We start from the raw sequence: 19,736 nt of genomic DNA on the forward strand, positions 1-19,736 counted from the left end.
CAATTTGTTACTCTGACTGTCCATCTGTTGCCTCTTATTCTTCTGGCATGGTGTTCTGCCCATCTACTTTTGCTGTTGTAGAATGCTTTTATTACATCTTTGAGTCCAGACTTCTTCCTGATTTCTCTGTGTCTTACGTGGTCTATTTTATTATTTATATTGCACATTGAGTTGTTATTATGCTTTGTTCTTTTTTTAAAGTTGTGTTCCATGTTTCACTGCCATAAGTTAATGCTGGTAGGATGTGACTATTGAAAGGTGGGCTCTTATTTCTATATCTGTGTTTTGATTGGTGATTGTTGATTTTATTTTGTTCAAGGCTATCCAAGCAACTCTTTTTCTCCTTGCTATTTCATTTGATATGTCGTTATTTATTTTTATGGACTGTCTGAGGTAGATGTAATCTTCAACTTTTTCGATGGTGTAGGATTCTAGAGTGATTGTGTAATCTTTACAGTATTCGTTTTTCATCCATCTTGTTTTGTCTGGATATATTTCCAATCCAATTTTTTGGCAGTTTTGGCTTATGTCATTCAGCATTGATTGTAATAGTTCGTGGGAGCGAGATATTAATTCCACATCGTCGGCGAATAATAGGATATTTAACATTTCACCATGTGTTTATTCCACCTTTCATCAGTTTTTTGAATGATGCTGTCCAGAGTAGATGTGAAGAGATTAGGTGATAAGACATTGCCCTGGCATACTCCTCTACGTAAGTTAATTTTAATCGGGTGATTGAAAAGAGTGATATTTGTTGTGCCTTTTTGTAGATATCTTTTATGAGCTGGATGTATGCTATTTCTATTCCTTGTTCTATTAAAGCTTGGAATATTTCATTATGTTCAACAGTGTCAAATGCTTTTTTAAAATCTATAAAAAGAAGACAAAGTGAAATCTGGTATTCTCTGCAGTTGAGTAATAGTTTGAATGTGGTCTGTTGTTGAAAAACCTTTTTTGAAACCGGCTTGTTCTTTGCAGCTGCTGTCATTGATTGAGATCTGTATTCTGTTTAGGATGACTCTGGCGAATATTTTGTGTGTGTGAGATAATAGACATAAAGTCCTTAAACGGGTCTATAATTACTTACGTCTTCCTTATTACCTTTTTTTATGCCGAATTATGGTCTTTGATGTTTTCCATTCAGTAGGTGCTTTTCTTAATTGTATATATATATCTCGAGTAAATCTTTCTGCTAGAGCTTTAAAGATTTATCCACCCATTTTTAATTCATCAGATTTTATACCATCAATCAGGGCCGTCCCTAGGAATTTAGCTGCCCCATGCAGTAGCATATTTTGCTGCCCCTTCTCCCTTATTTTTTGTATAGTTTATGCCAACTTTGTCGCCCCGTGTGAACGCATGTCTTGCACCGTCGGTAGAGCCGGCCTTCCATCAGTTCCTGGTGATCGGTCATTTTTCATATGGTGGATAGCCATTTTTACTTCAGGTAGGATAGATGGTATTTCCAAATTTCCGTCTGGTACAGGCGCTGTGACTACTTGTTTAGATGAGTAAAGGTTCTCATAAAACGATTTTATTATTTTTTTTCCATTTCACCTCTGTTTGTGTGTCTGTTTCCTTGATTGTCTGTGAAGGCTGATGGTAGTGGTTGCTTTAGACTTATTTCTTTTTCTACTTTTTTTAGGCTACTACGGAGCCTAGCTGCTTCTGCCAGTTTTGTCATTATATATATATATTATAGTCGTCTTTGATGTTCTGCCTCAGTTGTTAACATATAATTTTACGTTCTAAATGATCTTTTCCTGTATCTTTCAGTATTCTTCTTTTCTCAATAGTTCTTGCTGATGAGCATTCCCTGGTCTTAGGAGGAAGTTCATAGGAGGCTCTTTCTTTGCAGTTCAATAAATGATTATTAAAGTTTGTTAAATCTTTGTCAATGTCATTTTTTAATTTCCAGTCAGTTTCTTCCACTTTTTTCCTAAATTATTCTGGATTTATCTGTTTTGAGCATTTTTTATGGTTGGACTGTGCTAGTATGCATTCTTCATTTTTTTTAATGTATTTTCAGAGTGGCTCTTATTGGGTGGTGGTCTGAATGAATATCGCAATAGGTTTTTCCAATGACGTCAACATTTTTTATTATTCTTTTGCAATTTGTTAGAATGTAATCAATTTCATTTTTTGCCTATCCATTTGGGGATTGCCAAGTCCATCTTTTTTCAGTTCTCTTTTTAAAGAAACTATTCATAATGTAAAGCCTTTCTGCTTCAACAAATTCTGCCAGGAGTTCACATTTCTTTCCTCCACAGTCCTATTTTTCTTCAATAGATCCTGTACCAATCTTTACATTGAAACCCCCCCCCCCCCACACACACACTAGTGTATGTTGTTTTTTTCTGCAATGTTTCTCGTAGGTGTTCATAGAAGTTTTCTATTTCTTCTTTGTCAGCTGTTGAAGTAGGTGCATAGACTACTATTATTTTTATTGTAACTGATTTTCTTATTTTTAATTTTGGTGTTCCTAGTCATTCAGAAGATTGTGCAAGAAATAATATTTTTAGTTAGCTTTTCGTTTATGATGAAGCCACTCATCCAGCCCTTGTAGTGTGTTATCTGCAGCTGCCAGGAAAATTTGGTTGCCATTGTTCCATTTTGCTGTTAATTCAGAGCTTCTTTGGGTTTCAGAAATAGCAAGGACATTAAACTTTAAAACTTTACGTTTTGCATTTCTCAAAACAGGAAATCAATATGGGAGTCAGAAGACAGAGTTCGAGTGTTGAAAGAACCCATAAATAGGGTCAAATTTCCAGATGGTGGTCTACCTCCTTCTGCAGGATTCTTAGCATCCTCTGCTCTTGCATATTTCTCACCACCACCTTGGTGGGATTGCAAAGAGCTGCGCAGAACTAGGGGCCTTTTTCTTCTTCTATTTGCTGTGATCTTTAAAGTGGTCTGCAGCACTTCTCCTGACCATGGTTCTGAAGTGCTCCTTTGGTCCAATGCTCCTTATTCATTATTCGGAGCTGCGTGCTTGTGCTCCCCTAGGGGGTGCCCCCCCCCCAAGAATGGCTCATTATCCATTTGTATCTATAAAAAAACTCACTCATATTGATAATAGCTATTTACATAAACAATCATGCCACCACCCTTCCCAACAGTATGACATCCTCGAAACTCTTACTCACTGAGCCAGGGCTATTTGTTTAAATGACACAGTCCTCGAAACTGAGCTCAGGGACCTTTGCAACACCTTTTTAGCCAATTGTTACAGCCCATATAAACTAGATAAAATGTTACATGCATTCCCATCCCTCCTACACACAGGATCACAGCAAAACCATTCTCTTTCCATATGTTAAGGGTACATGCTGCAAATATGATCTCCAATCTGCTTTCAAACATTTCATTCAGCTAGCTACTTTCATACATTCTCTGAAAGATTGACTACATCCTCTGTGTGAACATCCAGGAGTGTATAAATTCCTTGTGCCTACTGGATACTCCTTCACACAGATGGAGAAAAACATTTATATTACATAGTTGTCATAGCTCTGAGAGGCTATTCTTAGAATCACATCAGCTATGAAGCACTTCCCCATTTCAACGAATATGATTGTATTAATTTACCAAAGATCTGGAAGGCTAACTAAACATGATAAGATTAGGTCTTATCATGTTAAGACCTAATAGCCTGACTTCTCTAAATTAACTTTGTAGTTATCCAATCCATAGTGGGCACTAGGTGTCATTTACAATTTAAATTGTTTCTACAGTTATTTAGTTTATTACTGTGTGCTTGTCACAGTTATCATTGTGCTTTCATGGTGCTGGGTAGAAAACTAGTGAAATATTAGTGAGTTTAACAAAGATTTTTTCCTCTTGATGTTGGTTACAACTTTAAGCATTATTATGAATAATCAACAACACCTTAGCCTTTCTTTATGTATTAAGTATACTGTTGAGAAGCTTCAATTTGAAATGACTGAGATAGTAAAATGGAGGATATTGTGGATCCATCCTTATTTTATAGCCAAATATAGAAAGAACATAAAAGTTTTGCATATTTGCCAGAGTTCGTAAGAACATACCTTCTCATAAGCTTTCTAGTAAATTTTCGAAAATAAGAAATTTTTTCTACATTTTTACTATTGTTTGTTTCCATGTATTGCTATCAAATATGGATGGATCTGTAACATTCCTTATTACAATATCTTACTTAATACCCCAACTGGCCAGGACATATATGTTCAGATAAATCTGGATACGATTCTGTAACACCTATTGAATAACATGGATAAGAAGTGCAAGTTGGTCTCACTATTTCATTCACCTCGGCCGGTAGAGAGGTTAAGGCAAATATAAGCTTCTCAGCTTTATAGTTTAATATTTTATTATATTATCTTTGTAATTATCCTAAATTACAAAATTATCTACAATTTAATTTTGTTACAATTTTATTACAATTTAATCAGTGATATAGTTATATCACTGAATGAATTTTTGTCTTCATATGCCCTCTTGTAGCATCTCAATTTTTTTAAACTTGGTTAATTTAAAGCCTGATCTTTGAAATCCAACAGTTCAAAACCACTCTTAGACTAGTGAAACTTAATCAGTGCAATAATAAAAGATGAGATTGGTACTTGTTTTTTAAATAGTGTATAACAAGGCAGTGCAATCCTGGTCATGTTCTCATAAGCTCTGATAAATTTTTGAAACTTTCTTTCTACATTTAGCTATAAATATAGTTGGTTCCATAACATCATTTAATTTCATAGAGAACATCGTATTTAAAAATTAAAACAATACAGCATAACAGTCAAGTAAAAAATAGGTGCACTTATTTCTTCAAATAACAAAAATAACAGAATTTATTTTAAAGTGTGGAATATACAGAATAATTATGAATTTTTCAGCATTTTTGGAAGTTGCATACATATGTTTTTTTTTTCCATAAATATTTCTGAAAAAACTCTTGAGGAATATGTCAGTAACTGGTGCTGAAATAAATATACTGCAGAAACTCATTTAGGGGGGTTAAGAAAAGATATGTTGTTGAAATGTTAGTAAGGATTATACTATTTTCTTGAGAAGACAGTTTATGTTAGATCATTATTAACAGCAAATATTTCAACATCTCTTCAAATATCTATAGTCAGAGAATGGAAGCTGGTTTGAGTTGTGAAATTGAAGTAATGAAAAGATGGTCATTGCTGTTTTGGTGATTAGAATGCAAAGAAATCATGCTTCAGAAATAATCAGAGGTCAGTGTTTATCAAATTTTGGAATGCAGTGAAGGCAGCAAATTGAATGCAAGTGGCAAAGAAATTTTTAACCAACACAGCAAATTGTGAGGTGGAGGGTTTTTAGATGAAAATGAAAGAATTATTTGTAATGTGTTTTGTTATTTTTTAAACACCAGCAGCAACCTGCTGTCAAACTGGTATTCCAGCGTCTCTGACATCCGCTCTTCATCTTTTATATGCTGAAAAATATTTCATCTCTTTTCCTTCTGTACCATATTCTGGGAGAAATAGCCTTAATGGTGGTGCAAGAAAGTAAACTTCAAGGTTTTATTACAACCTGTTTTTTTAACTTAGGGCATAACTGAAATTATGCTTTTGAAATCTGGATTGTTATTATTCCCAAGAAATGTAGCTATTATATTTTCAAGCCAATTGATAGCTTCTTGTTTAGTTTTAGCCATTGTTCCTTCAAACTATTTGTCTGCAGTTAATCTTCTTTTGTGTGTCTCTCCAAAATAGCTTCTTTTGAAGCTTAGCATCTACAAGACAAATTTCTAGCAAAGAATTAAATTCAACATTGTGTGATGCTAATAAATTGCTTCATTGATTCTAATTTTATAATGAAGCAATGGTAAGAGAACTATTTGAATCCACTTTTATGGAGAATATATTTTGAGCCTGGAATGTTGACTTTTTCTTGGCCTATGCATTTTACCCATGTTGCTGATTACAGGATTTGCTGCCCTATTCACAAAAAAACTATGAAATTTTTGGATAGCTAGATTGCTACCCAAATGTGGATATGATTTCAGAAAATTTGGAGAAAAGAGGAAAGCTAATAATAAAGTATCTACTGGATTTCTGTTCAGAACATGGGCAAGTCATTATGATTATGTTCCAACATAAAAACGTGCACATATTCACATGGAGAGAAGTCACATGAGAAATAAGTTGCATTGATGGTTATTGTTAAGAGTGATCTCTTCATGCTTATTCAAGAAACAGAATACACAGTATTTGAAATAAGAAGTAATGACTATTTAGTTTTGAGCAGGATAAAATTGAATATAATAGTGGAAATAAAGGTGTTTAAAAAAGTTTTTAAAAGAAAGTCAGACAGCTTTCAGAAGTGAATTGTAGACTCAAATCCAGGGAAGCATGTTGTGAAGTTGTCTGGAAGGATAGAAAAATCAGAACTCCATGGTGGACTCAGGAAGTTAGAGGCAGTCATGGAGAAAAAAAAAATATTGAAAGTTCCTAGCAAGCAAATCAGCATGTGTTCCAAGAAAATACAGAGAAATGTATAAAAGCAGCTGTACAAAAGTCCTGAGAAGACTTCATTTAGAAGTATGGAGTAATTACTTAGAAAAATTGCTAAATGAAAAAAGAAGTGATAGAACAAATGTTCAAGAGGAATGCAATCAAGAATCAATATTAGAGATAGAAAGTCGTCAACTGTCTCGCATGTAGAAAGGTAGCTAGAATATATGATATTTGGCCATTAATGTTGAAATATTGAGGTATAAAAGTTTTGCAGTTCCTGCAGTGCATAATCCAGAAGTGATTGCCAGAAGGTCGAATTCTAGATGATTGGAATTATTATTATTATTATTATCGGAGACCTCCAGGGAATCAACGACTCATCGAGGGGAGGCTATAAATCACCCAAACCAGCTATTATTACCTTCCCTTAAATTCATTCATACTAGATGCACTCACTACCAATAAGCATATTATTCCACCCCACTTACTCACTGCTCTCTGGGAGAAAAAACTTGCTCTTACCCCTTTCTTGACTGCAAATAAATTTAACTTCCACGGATGTCCCTGTGTTCTTTCCCTACCTTTCATATAACAAAAAATTTCATCAGTTGATATTCTATAATACCCATTCAAAAGTTTATAGACCTCTATCATATCACCCCCTCTTTCTCCTGTTAACCAGAGTCTGCAATCCACATACTTGCAATCTGTCTTCGTAATCTAAATTTCATAATCCAGATATAATCTTTGTAACTCTTCTTTATCATCTTGGAACAAGGGAGACCAAATTTGCGCACAATAATCCAGGTGTGGTCTTATCAAAGTCTTATAAAGAGGCAAAATGACTTCCTTATCCTTACATGTCAAGGTTCGCTTCAACATCGCAATTATCCTCTGAGTTGCATTTGCAACTTTTACTATGTGACCTTTGAACTTTAAATTCCTATCCATCAATATTCCAAGATCCCTTGCCTTTACAGTTTCTTGTAGCATAACCCCGCTAATATAATATACCACTGGAACTCTAATCATGCCAAAGTGCATAACTTTACACTTATTAACATTATATTGACAGCCATTTTCATTTGCCCCAATTTCAGTCTATTCAAATCATTTTGCAATTGCTGAATATCAGTATCATCACTGATTGCCCTGCCTATCTTCGCATCACTGGCAAACAATTGCACATCTGATGTTAGATCCTTCCTGATGTCATTAATGTACAGATTGAACAATAAAAACCCAAGGACTGAACCCTGAGGTACAACACTGGTCACCTTAAATCTGGCAGATTCACACTCACTGTATACCACTTTTTGATATCTGTCTGTCAACCATACCTTGATCCAAGTCAAGAGTTTATATTCCAATCTCATATTCTCCAGTTTATGCAACAGTTTTTTGTGTGGTATGTATCCTATGAAATGCCTTAAAAAAATTTAACATTATCATAGTGTATCCATTCCCTTTATCCAACTCAGCTGTAACATTGTTATAAAATATGAGCAAATTGCTAAACCACGATCTTCCTTTAGTAAATCCATGCTGTTCCTTGCAGAGTTATAGCATGTTTCTACCCATTTCTATATGCAAGTTCTTACCAACTTCTCTAAAATCTTCACTACCACACCAGAGATACTGATAGGTCGGTAATTAGACACATCAGTTTTTACACCACCATTGTACAATGGAACTATCATACATTCCTTCCATTCCTGTGGTATCATTCTTGAGCTGAGACTCAAGTTATACAAACGTGAAAGGCAAAGCCAATTCGGCTGAACATTCCTTTAGCAAATAGGCTGATATTCTATCTGTCCCTATTAACAAATTCTTATCCAGGTTATGCAACAGCTCTTCAACCACATTTTTATGAACCCCTAACTCTTCATCCAATGTAGCAGTAGTACTGCACCATGTTACATACACCGGGTTGATATATCTTAGCAAAGTGAGCACTTATTAACTGAACAATATCATTAGCTTCCGACACTTGAGGTATCATCTGCATTCAATAAAGTTATTCTTCCACATTCATTCTTTTTTTTTTACTTACGCATAATGATAAACTTCTTTTGGATTGCCTTTAGCTTGCATGGCCAATTTCTTTTCATACTCCAGTATAGCTTTCCTGACAATACTCATTACTTTGCTGGCCTGAGCTTTATATATTTCATAACTCCTCTCACTTTTATTCTCACAATATTCTTTCCACATCATCTTCTTGTGGATTTCTTGCTTAATAAGGCTGCACATCCATTTCACTCCCAACCTATTTATTCTTCGAACACTAGAGATACATTCAGATACTGCCTCATTTAAGCACTTTTTGAAAGATTCCCATGCATTACTGACATTTTTCCCATTCAGTAACTGATACCATGGGACCAAATATAGTATTCTCCTAAGTTGATCATAATTTCCAGCTTTGTAGTTCAGCATGTAACCTGTTTTAATTGGAACATCAATACAATTAGATATTTCCCAAAAAGTACAGCATGATCACTGTCACCAATTGGTGGTAAAATAGCCATATTCTTGACAGAGACCCCTTCTGATGCTATGAGCAAATCCAACACTCTTTGACCTCGAGTTCCTTCTTTCACATGCTGCTTGAGAAAGTTGTCTTGCAACAATTCAATAAATTCCTCTTCTTTCTTATCATGAGAGTTCTCTTCTACCTAATCAATGTTTGGAAAATTAAAGTCGCCCATAATGATCATTTGTTTGTTACCAACCAAACGATGCATTTGTAATGCATTTCTTCATCCCCTGAAACTGAGCCGCCAGGTCTGTAGCAACACCCCACCATATGTTTCATTCTGTTAATCTCCACTTCACATCAGATAGACTCAAACTCACTGCTACATGGCACATTGTTATCATCATTGTTTTGTTTTGAGTTTCTAACCTAACTGGACTTAAGTCATCTGATATTATTAGTAGTAGTACTCCTCCTCTCCTATCTCTTCTGTTATTCCTAAAAATAGTATAGCCATTACACTCGATCCCAGTTACCATATCTGATTCTGATAGTCGGGTTTGACTAATGCCAATAATCTTAGGCCACATCGTATTCAATAAAGCAACGAATTCACCCCCTTTGTTTCTAATGCTCCTGGCATTTGTGTATAGACATAATAAATTACCACCTAACCTATTATAATTAGGTATGCAGTCTCTATTTGGTCTTGTTCTAGAATTTTCTCTTTCCCCTCCCCAGACATACTTAAAATGTCCATAGTTAAGGGAAATTACCTTACTGAGTGTTCCAGGTAAGATTTATGCAAGCATAATTGAGAAGAGGTTAAGAAAAATTGTGAAAGGAAAACTTGAACAAACTAGGTTCAGACAAAAAGCAGTTGTCAGAATCAGATTTTCGCATACCTGAAAATCTTATCAAAAAATACAGAAAATCCTTGTTATATTCCCAAGACAAAGAGTTGAGAAATCATGGGAATATAACAAGGATCTTCTGTATATTTGAGTTTTGTAGATTTGGAAAAAGGCATATAACAAGGTTCCAGAAGAAAAACTCTGAAAATACTATAGTTATATGCTGTAAACATCTAAGCATACCATATAATGGCAAATATACACTACATAGACTTATTTGAATTGTACACCTGCTGTCCAAAAAGAAACCGAACTTTTCAAAAATAGAAGAAACTAGTGGTGCCACCTGTTGTATCTTTTTGTTGTCAAAAGCGGTAATCTTCATTAGTGTTGTGTCAACTATTTATGACATTTGTTTCATTAGAAACTGAGTTATAGTGCCAAGAGTGACAGTGTTTTGACGAATGGTCAGAAAATGAGTTTCAAACAGAGAGCTGCGATTGAATTTTGTGTTAAACTTCGTAAAAGTTTTACCGAAACACATCAAATGCTTCAAAAAGCATACAGTAATGAATGTTTATCCCGTACTCAAGTTTATGAGTGGTTTAAGCGATTTCAAAGTGGTCGTGAGATTCTTGAGGACGAATTGGGGATTCCAAAATCAACCGTGCACAACATTTTGACTGAGAATTTGGGCCTTCGTAAATTGAATTCACAATTTGTTCCCCACAAGTTAACCAACTACCAAGAAATGTATCGAACTGAACACTGCAAGGACCTCATTAAAACTGCTCGTAAGGACTCAAACTTCCAAACGATCGTTACTGGTGTAGAAAGTGGTGTTTTGAGTACAAGCTCAAAACGAAGTACGAGAGTGCTGATTGGAGACTGCCAGAAGAGGGGAAGTCAAAAGTAAAGACAATGCTGATTTGTTTCTATGATTCCAAGGGCATTATCCACAAAGAATTCATTCTGCCTGGCCAAACGGTCAGTGGTGAGTTTTATCTCAAAGTTTTTAAGCGATTGATAGTGAGAATTCATCGCATACAGCATGAATATCGTGATGCGGGCAGCTGGTCACTTTTGCACAATAATGCACCATCTCATCGTTCAAACATTGTGAGACAGTTTTTGAGCAAAAACCAAGTTTGTGTGTAGAACTTGGTTTTTGTGAATCACTCATCATATTCACCTGATTTAGCAACCAGTGACTTCTTTCACTTCCCCCAACTTCATTTGGTGATGAAAGGAAATTCATTAAGGGAAGGGCCACTACCCAGACCGGTTTCGACCTTTATTGAGGTCTCATCAGTGGGAGCCAGACTTACACTTGGGTAAAGGATTAAACTAAATTTATTATATCTGCATTATCTTGGGCAACACACACAGCCTTCCCTCTCTGAGTCTTCTGTACAACCTCAAGCATGAACCTCAGATCTCTTGCCACCTGATTCTAAGGTGGCAAGAGATCTGAGAGTCATTCTCAGATCTTGCACAAATGACTGAGAAATTCTCAAGTCATTTGTGCCGACAGTCATCTCATCCATCCTTTCACCCTGCTTAATTGTCATAGCCGCACTTTCGATCATTCTTCCAATTAGGTTCAGATTTTATCTGCTCCCAGAATGTGGTACTTAATTTCTTTTAGCAAGCTGTAGTTTATTCTAGGATACTGAACACTGACATCTTTTGTGTCTGTAGATGGATTTTAATGGCTATTAGAAAGTGATCTATGATTGGCTCTTTTAACACTGCTGCCTAGATTTTGACTGTACTTTGTGTTCTTACAAATGAATGATCCAGATGTGATGTACAGCCAATGAAATCTCTCTTCGGAACATTTATATATTGCTCAAGGCCATACATGGCTAACAAGTCAATGTAATTGAAAGCCAATTATGATACCATTATCATAATTAATGTCTTGCAGAATGCTGTCTAGTTCTTGTGTAAAGTTGTAAGGCATGTAAGAGTGAGATCTATAAAGAGCCTTATGCAACATTTGTCATTTTCTAAGTAAATGTTAAACATTCTCAGCTGTTTCCATTATTATACTACAGATGTGTTTGATTGTAAATGATCTTCGAGCAAAGACCATTAATCTCCCAGATCTGATGGTAATCCCTGCAGTGATAGTATTTTTTTGAACCTTCTAAATAGTGTAAGTCAGCTTCTGAGTCTTTTATCCATATTTCTGTTAATATTACAATATCTATATTATAATCTGAATTGTTTAATGTTATTTCTAAGCATTCCATTTTATCACTTTTACTTCTTAAATTTAAATGCAATATTTTTAAAGTAGGCTCATTACTGAAATTTAAAAATCTTCCTAATTCTGTTAGATCATTGCAAATTATACAAATAACAAAAGTAGTTGTACCATTATCCATTGTAAAGTATTCATAATTTCTTTCTTTATTTTTAAAGTTTTTGAAGGTTTTTTTCGTACTTTATCCTCCATATATGCAAAGTGTCATTTCTTTTCATGAAGAATTTACTGTCCTTTATCCAGAGATACTTAGTCTTGGTCATGGTTATATTTTTTTTGCTGCATACGATAGAGGTTTCATATTCACACTCAAATGTTCATTCAAGTATATTTTTTATTTTATATTCTTGTCCTTCCAGCTATCTCTTCTCTCCTTAGACCTGAGGTTACTATAATGTGTTTTGGCTTTTTTTTTTTTTTTTTTTTTGTACATTTTGGAGCCGTGGAGACTGCTTTGATGCCCTTTTCATTAAAATGTACTTGAATTTTGTGTGAGATCTTTTGTATTATCTCATGCATGGTTTCATGTGGCTCTTGAGGGACACCTACTGTTTCAAAATTTCTGTTTATGGCTTGATTGTTTTTAAGTCAATGATTAACTGAGATCATCAACTATTTGATTAATTAATTAAAGTTTGCATGGCTGTAAATTTGAATTTTCCAGTTCTGTATTTTTAGATTTAAGTTTTTTTGATTTTCTTTATTAGTCTGACTATAGTCATCTATTTTGGCAGAGGTGCATTCATCAAAACTTTTTTATTTGCTTATCTCTTTAAGTTGCAAATCACACTAGTTAAGTTAGCAATAGTTGCACTGATGTCAGGGCTGAGTGACTGATTTGTCTACAAGCGCTGGTTAGAACTGGGATGTAGCTCGCTTTGAGACAGAGGACTTGATCGTCATATGCTTGGTCGATTCCTAAATTATTATTATTATTATTACGGGCGACTCCAAGGAGTCCTTAGACTCATCAAGGGAGGCCCTAAACATCATGTCCATCACAATTATTTGACATTCACACAGTATCTATCATACTTCACCTTGAACTCATTCACTGTCACAGCACCCACAACAGACTCAGGCAGCTTATTCCACTCATTCACCACTCTAAAAGTAAAAAACCAAGCTCGAACACCCTACTAAACACACTCTTGCCCAGCTTCCACGAATGTCTCCTAGTCCTCCCACCACCAGTCCTGTTCTCAAAACTATCCTCTGAATTAATCCTATAGAAACCCTTCAGCAATTTGAATGTCTCAATCATAAATCCCCTTTCTGCCTATCAACCAATTTCTGCAACTCACAAATCTTCAACCTGTTTTCATAAGGTTCATTCCATAGACCTGCTATCATCTTGGTCACTCGCCTCTGGATCCTCACAACCTCCTCCCCATCAAGAAGAAACCTAGGTGACCAGATCTGGGCACAGTAATCTAGATGGGGTCTTATCAAGGCTCGATACAGAGGAACAATAACTTGCTTATCTCTTCTTGTCAAAGTATTCTTCAGCATCCAAGTGATTTGATGAGCTGATTTAGCCACTTTTGCGATGTGCCCCCTAAACTTCAACTTCCTATCCACCAACACTCGCAAGTCCCCAGCCTCATCAATCTCCTGGAGTACAGTTCCACCAATGTGATATACTGCTGTTAATCTTTTCACCCCAAAATGTATAACCTTACATTTTTCCACATTAAATTGACATCCATTCTCCTTTGCCCAGACCACCAATCCATCTATCCAAATCATCCTGCAAAATTTTTACATCTTCTGCATTCACTATTGCCCTACCCAACTTAGCATCATCAGCGAACAAATGAACCATTCCTCTCAGATCCTTTCCTATATCATTAATGAACAAATTAAACAGCAGTGGTCCAAGAACAGAACCCTGTGGCACACCACTAGTTACAGGCTGTCTTTTGGCCTCTACTCCTGAATAAACTACTCTCTGATATCTCCATCAACCACCCTGCTATTCATCTCAACAACCCTATATCCATTCTCATATGCTGCAGTTTACTGATTAGAATTCCATGTGGTATCCTATCAAAGGCCTTAGCCAGGTCCAGCAGTATCACTGTAAACCCATTACCCTTATCCAGTTCAGCCATCACTGTGTTATAAAACCTGAGCAAGTTACTGAGGCATTATCTGCCCTTCACAAAACCATGCTGTCCCCCATACAGTATCTCATTTTCATCAAACCATTACTGTATTTTTTCTTGACTACTTTTTCCAAAACCTTGATAACGACTCCTGATATGCTGATCGGTCGGTAATTTGCAACAGTAGTCTTGGATCCTCCTTTATGCAGTGGAACTATTTTCCCCTCTTTCCACTCCTTCGGGACTAAACCAGACCTGAAACTCAGATTAAACAATAAAGTCATGGGCACTAACAATTCTTTAGCCGCTTCATGTAAGATCCGTGCTGATATACCATCAAATCCCACAGATGTATTCACATTAAGGTTCTGTAATAGACTATTCACCTCCACTTCATTCACCATAATTCCCATATAAACTAATGGTTCCTTCATTCCTTCAATGTCACCACCTGGATAATATACTCTTGCAAAGTGCTCACTTAGTAATTCCGCTATATTGACTGATTCAGTGACCTCCCTACCATTGGCATTCCTTAAAACATTCTGCCGTGTACAGTTTTTCTTTTACTAGCAGCATATTGAAAGAACTGTTTGGGATTCTCTTTAGCTTGCATGGCTAATTTTCTTTCATAATCCGTTTTTGCTTTTCTCACCACACTCGTTACCCTTCTGGCCTGCGCTTTATACCGTTCATATGCCTCAGGTCACCTTTCTCCTTAAATTCCTTCCACAGTTGTTTCTTTTCTTGCAACTTAAATTTAATGATGTTATTCATCCATTTAACCCCTACTTGATTTACTATTCGGACTCTAGGTATACAGTCAGCCATTACCTCCTGCAAACGCTCGTTACCCCCCCCCCCCCCCCACGCACTATCAACATCCAGCCCTTACAATTTTACATGACATGGCACTGAACCAAGCAATCTCCTAAGCTTGTCATACTTGCCAACACAGTAATTCCACATGTACCCTGTCTTAATAGAAAATTTCACACATTTAGCCACCTCCCAGGTCAAGACCCTATGATCACTCTCACCAATAGGTGGCAACATGGTCATATTCATTACAGTCAAATTCTCAGATGCTATTACTAGGTCAAGCACTCTCGAACCCCTAGTATTTTTCATTACATGCTGTCTCAGAGAGTTATCCCTCAGTAATTGGATAAAATCCAGTTCCTTCCTCACATGTGTCCTCTCCTCCTTCCAATCAATGTTACCATAGTTGAAATCCCCCATAATAATTACCCTCCTTGCACTCATTTCATCAATTTGCCTATGCATACTATCTCCGCCATCTATTCCATGACCTAGTCTATAGCAGCACCCAACTGTACATTTTGTTCCGTTCGTCTCAATCTCACACCAAATAGCCTCAAATGAGCTCTTTTCACTATCCTGCAATGCAACTTCTATTCCCTTTGGTTGCAGTTCATCAGCTATCATCAACAAAGCTCCTCCCCCCATTTTATTCTCTCTGTCCCTCCTGAACACTCTATACCCTACACATTCAATCCCACTAACTATATCATCTTCTGTCAGCCATGTTTCACTAATGCCAATAACCTGTGGCCAGGAAGAGCCAACCGAGGCCAAAAATTCTTCCTTCTTGTTTCTAATACTCCTGGTATTATATACATGAACTGCAGAGGTCCATTTGTCGCACCCCTACCTTGATGCGTTATACTAACTATCCCATTCTGATTTCTTGTCCTTCATAGTGGCTCGGGTACATTATAAGCATTCTTACACTCAGCTGCCTCACTGATGTCTGCACATCCACTTCCTTGCATGGACTACATTTCCAGTTCTGCTTTCTGTTTTTAATAATTTTTGTATTGACTTTCACCCAGTTCTGCACAGTAAAAATGTTAGTTGTTGTTGTTGCAATTAGAGTTTACATACTTTAGAAGAGTCTTATTATTGACTGTTATTTCCTTCCATACCTTGCAGCATATTATCATTTTCTAAGATTAGTATTAAGATAATTCTCTCTCTCTCTCTCTTTGTTCTACGTACTCGCCGTAGGTTAGAAGGCTATGGCAGCTGTTGTTGGCAATCTGAGGATTTGAAGATATTTTTTCATGCATTTGTTTTTTTTTTTATGTATCACCTAGATATTTTGTTGGTTGCATATTTTATTTTGTGACTTTTGTATCTGCACGTAAATCGCAAAACTTTCAAATATTGCTTTTTATTTTTCATGGCCAAAGTTGTACTTTTTTTCCAATATTTTAAGACAAAGTTTACTACTTCATAATACAGACAGCTTTTAAGACTGCATAATATAGAGTAAAATAAAGTTTGGCAAATTTACTTATATGAAGAGTACCAGTATTAAAGTCAGCAATGCGGACTACCAGAAACACTTTTCAGCTTATCACCTAAAAGAAAGTTCCAAAATAAGGGGGAGGAGTTTCTCAATTTTTTACATTTGTTATATATACATATGTAGAATAAATTTTTCTGCTTTGGCTAGCTGAATTTGGCTGAACCTGAATATTTGACACATCCTTATTTTATTAATATTGATTTTCAATAGCATTTCTGCTTAACTTTAAGTTTTTAAAAGTAATAATTTATTACATTTGGTTTATTGAAATAATTTTTTTTAAGATAAAAACGATTTTGTTGGTACTAATTAGTTGTTAAATAATAATATTTCGTTGATGACTTATTTTGCTTTATTGCTTCTTCCTTAGGACTAAATAAGAATGGGCGTATGTTACAACGATTATGTAAAAAAGCAGCAGTTGTAATAAAGCCATTAACTATCAAAGAAATTAGAAAATGGAAATTAAAGCGACGATTGGTTTTCAAAGGTAATGGTCGTTGTAATGTTGACAAGGATGTTAATAGAATAAAACTGCCATTTGAAGATGATGCTGTGCACACCTCTTCGGAGAAAGATCGAAAATCTTTAAGACAGTCAAAAATATCACATTTTTATCACCCTGTCCTACCACCAGAGAAATGTAAGGTGGTGCTTACAGATATCCAAAAGAACTTTGTAAAGTCTGGCAAATTTACTTTTGTGAATGGGACCAATATTAAAGTCAGCAGTGCAGGCTACCAGAGGGACTTTTCAGCTAATGAACAAAGCTGTTCTTCAGTAAAATTGTGCAAACGTCTTTCATCACAAAAATTAGTCATTGCATTACCAACTTATACATCTGTTAATAACATGGTGCAGACTTCCAGTGGTTTTCAGGTATCACTGCCTAAGAGAAAAACTATACCTACTACATCTGGGAATCTTTTTATTCAGAATCAATCTGTGTATTGCAACAAACTGTATTCTGGTAGTCAGATTGAAGGTTCTAATTTAGATTCTTCTCATTTTGATCGTATTGAAAAGGAAACACAAATGCTAATGTTACTACCAGTCTTGCCAAACTCCAGAGTTAAACAAAAGGAAGTAGGTCAGATTACGATTACACTTTTAAATGATTCTCTTGATAAAGCACCTTCAAGTGTTCATTTAAATATGACAAGTGATAAGAATAAATCTAATGTAGTGCATAAGAGGAGCATGACCAAAATTACTGGGTTGCAAAATTCTGCCATTCCAGGCTTTGAGTCTACATCGAAATGTGGAGAAAGAAAAATACCAGGTATAATACCATCTTCTTCCAGACCAATGAAAAGAATTGGGACCCAAATAAATGGTTTAAACACATCTTCAGATTTAAAGTCTACATATGTGCCAAAACAAAAACAAATAAATTCAATAACTAAAGCAACAAATTTAACTACAATACTTCCTAAACCAGCAATTAGAACAGATAACATGCACTCCAGACTTCCTAGTTGTGTTGTATCACCATTTGATAATAATAAGAGATCAGAAATTGAAACCAGAAGTGGTATGGTTGAAAGTGTTATAAATATTGAGAAGGAGGAGGAGGAGGATGTTATTGTAATAGGTGAAATTTCTGCTCCAGCATCTCTTCCATGGAAAAGTAAAGGCAGTCATTCAGGAAGCTCTTTAAATTGTAGCGTCTCTTTTAATTCAAGAATAAATAGTGCCTCCTTTAAGGATAGCATAAGTGTAACTAATCCTAATGGTAACTTTTTTGCTGGTACTCCAAGTTTACAGTGTAGTTCACTTTCTCCATTTGCAAATAATGTTGCAAAGACCTCAAACTGTGGACAGTCAAAAAAATGGAACTTTCATTGCTTTGGCTGCGGATTTAATCAGTTGTTTTTAAACGAAACTGTAGCAGTAAAAGAGGTTAGTGTTCATATGACTGGATATCATTCTGTTTCAGAAATTGAACCATTTCTCAAAGCCCAGGAAACAGTAGTTGATGGATATGTAGAAGTTAAAATTGAAGCATTTCCTGGATATAAATCTACAAAGGTATAATTTTAAGAAACAGTGGTGGTTTAACTTAAAAGATTTGTAGACAGTTTTCTTCAAGTAACCATGTTTATGCCCGTGTACAAATAGACTTGTTCATTAATGAACTAAGGACATTTTTTCCCTAAATATATTTTTGTTACGATATCTGTTTATTGTATCTTAACCTCTCTCTCTCTATGTAATCAGAAACCTAATGAAAACAACATCATAGACAAAGGTATTTATAGCATATTTATTTATTAGTATACTTTAGTAACTTATTTAATATATTACTTGTAGTAAAAATACTGCATTGAAGACTTTTCTGCCTATTAGAAATAGTGAATTGAAATTATCTTTATTTCTACTAATTTTGCATTTTATAGACATTATATAGAAAAACTTTTTTTTTATATATATCCAAACTGCATTAAACTATAAAAGTAATTTTATATTGTATTCATATGTCGAAAGTGACTTGAAGTTATCCTGTATTATAAGTGTATACTTGTACACAAAATTTAACTACAGATCATGTTTTATCTCTTCTTTATTTTACTGAAGCACAGATCTTTTATATCACTGGAAATGATATATTTTTGTAGGATAAATACAGGCAATTTTTATATAGTAGAAGCAAAATGGATCTCGACTTTTCATGTAGGCTACATGAAATTCAGTCTGTAAAAATGTGTTATTACATAAAATTTAGTTCATATGTTACTTACTTGTCCTCAATTATTTAAAAAAGGTATTAGGTACGAGTAACACCATTACATTTCTGATCACTTCCCTCGCTTACAAGAATTGTATTGCTTTCTCAAACATTTGTTCATTATCCTAACTTTTTTTAAAAGATATGCCTAAAATGTTTTAGGGAATATTTTCATTTGCTGTGTGTGTGTGTGTGTGTGTGTGTGTGTGTGTGTGTGTGTGTGTGTGTGTGTGTGTGTGTTGAGTCTTGGGTCTTGCTCCAGTTCTGCATTTCTTTTGAAGTTTAATCATCAGTAAGATTCACATTTCACATAGTACCATATTATTATCGTCATCACAAACCATGGGTTCACTGCCCGTTGGTGTCTGATTGCTCCTTCACTATCTTCTTCCACCTTTTTTTGTCCAGTGTCACAGTTTCTGTAAACCCATTCCACACCAGTCCTTTATGTTGTCTATCCATTCTCTGTATGGTCTACCTTTGA

At 35.3% G+C, this 19,736-nt stretch overlaps 1 protein-coding gene across 9 annotated transcripts in view; it reads left to right on the forward strand.

The window, feature by feature from the left end:
• The window catches only part of LOC150109218 (uncharacterized), a 319,064-nt gene extending 299,804 nt beyond the window's left edge, over positions 1-19,260 (forward strand). For all 9 annotated transcript variants that reach the window (XM_090412182.1, XM_090412235.1, XM_090412210.1 and 6 more), the window contains one exon: positions 16,895-19,260. In XM_090412182.1, the coding sequence (XP_090268308.1) occupies positions 16,895-18,561 (1,667 nt within the window). In that variant the 3' untranslated portion in view covers positions 18,562-19,260. The remainder of the gene's footprint in view (positions 1-16,894) is intronic.
• Positions 19,261-19,736: the final 476 nt, after the last annotated feature.

Source organism: Typopeltis vanoorti, chromosome 2 (assembly GCF_054136105.1).
Source record: "Typopeltis vanoorti isolate ZY-2024b chromosome 2, IOZ_Tvanoo_1.0, whole genome shotgun sequence".
Classification (NCBI taxonomy): Eukaryota; Metazoa; Arthropoda; class Arachnida; order Uropygi; family Thelyphonidae; genus Typopeltis; species Typopeltis vanoorti.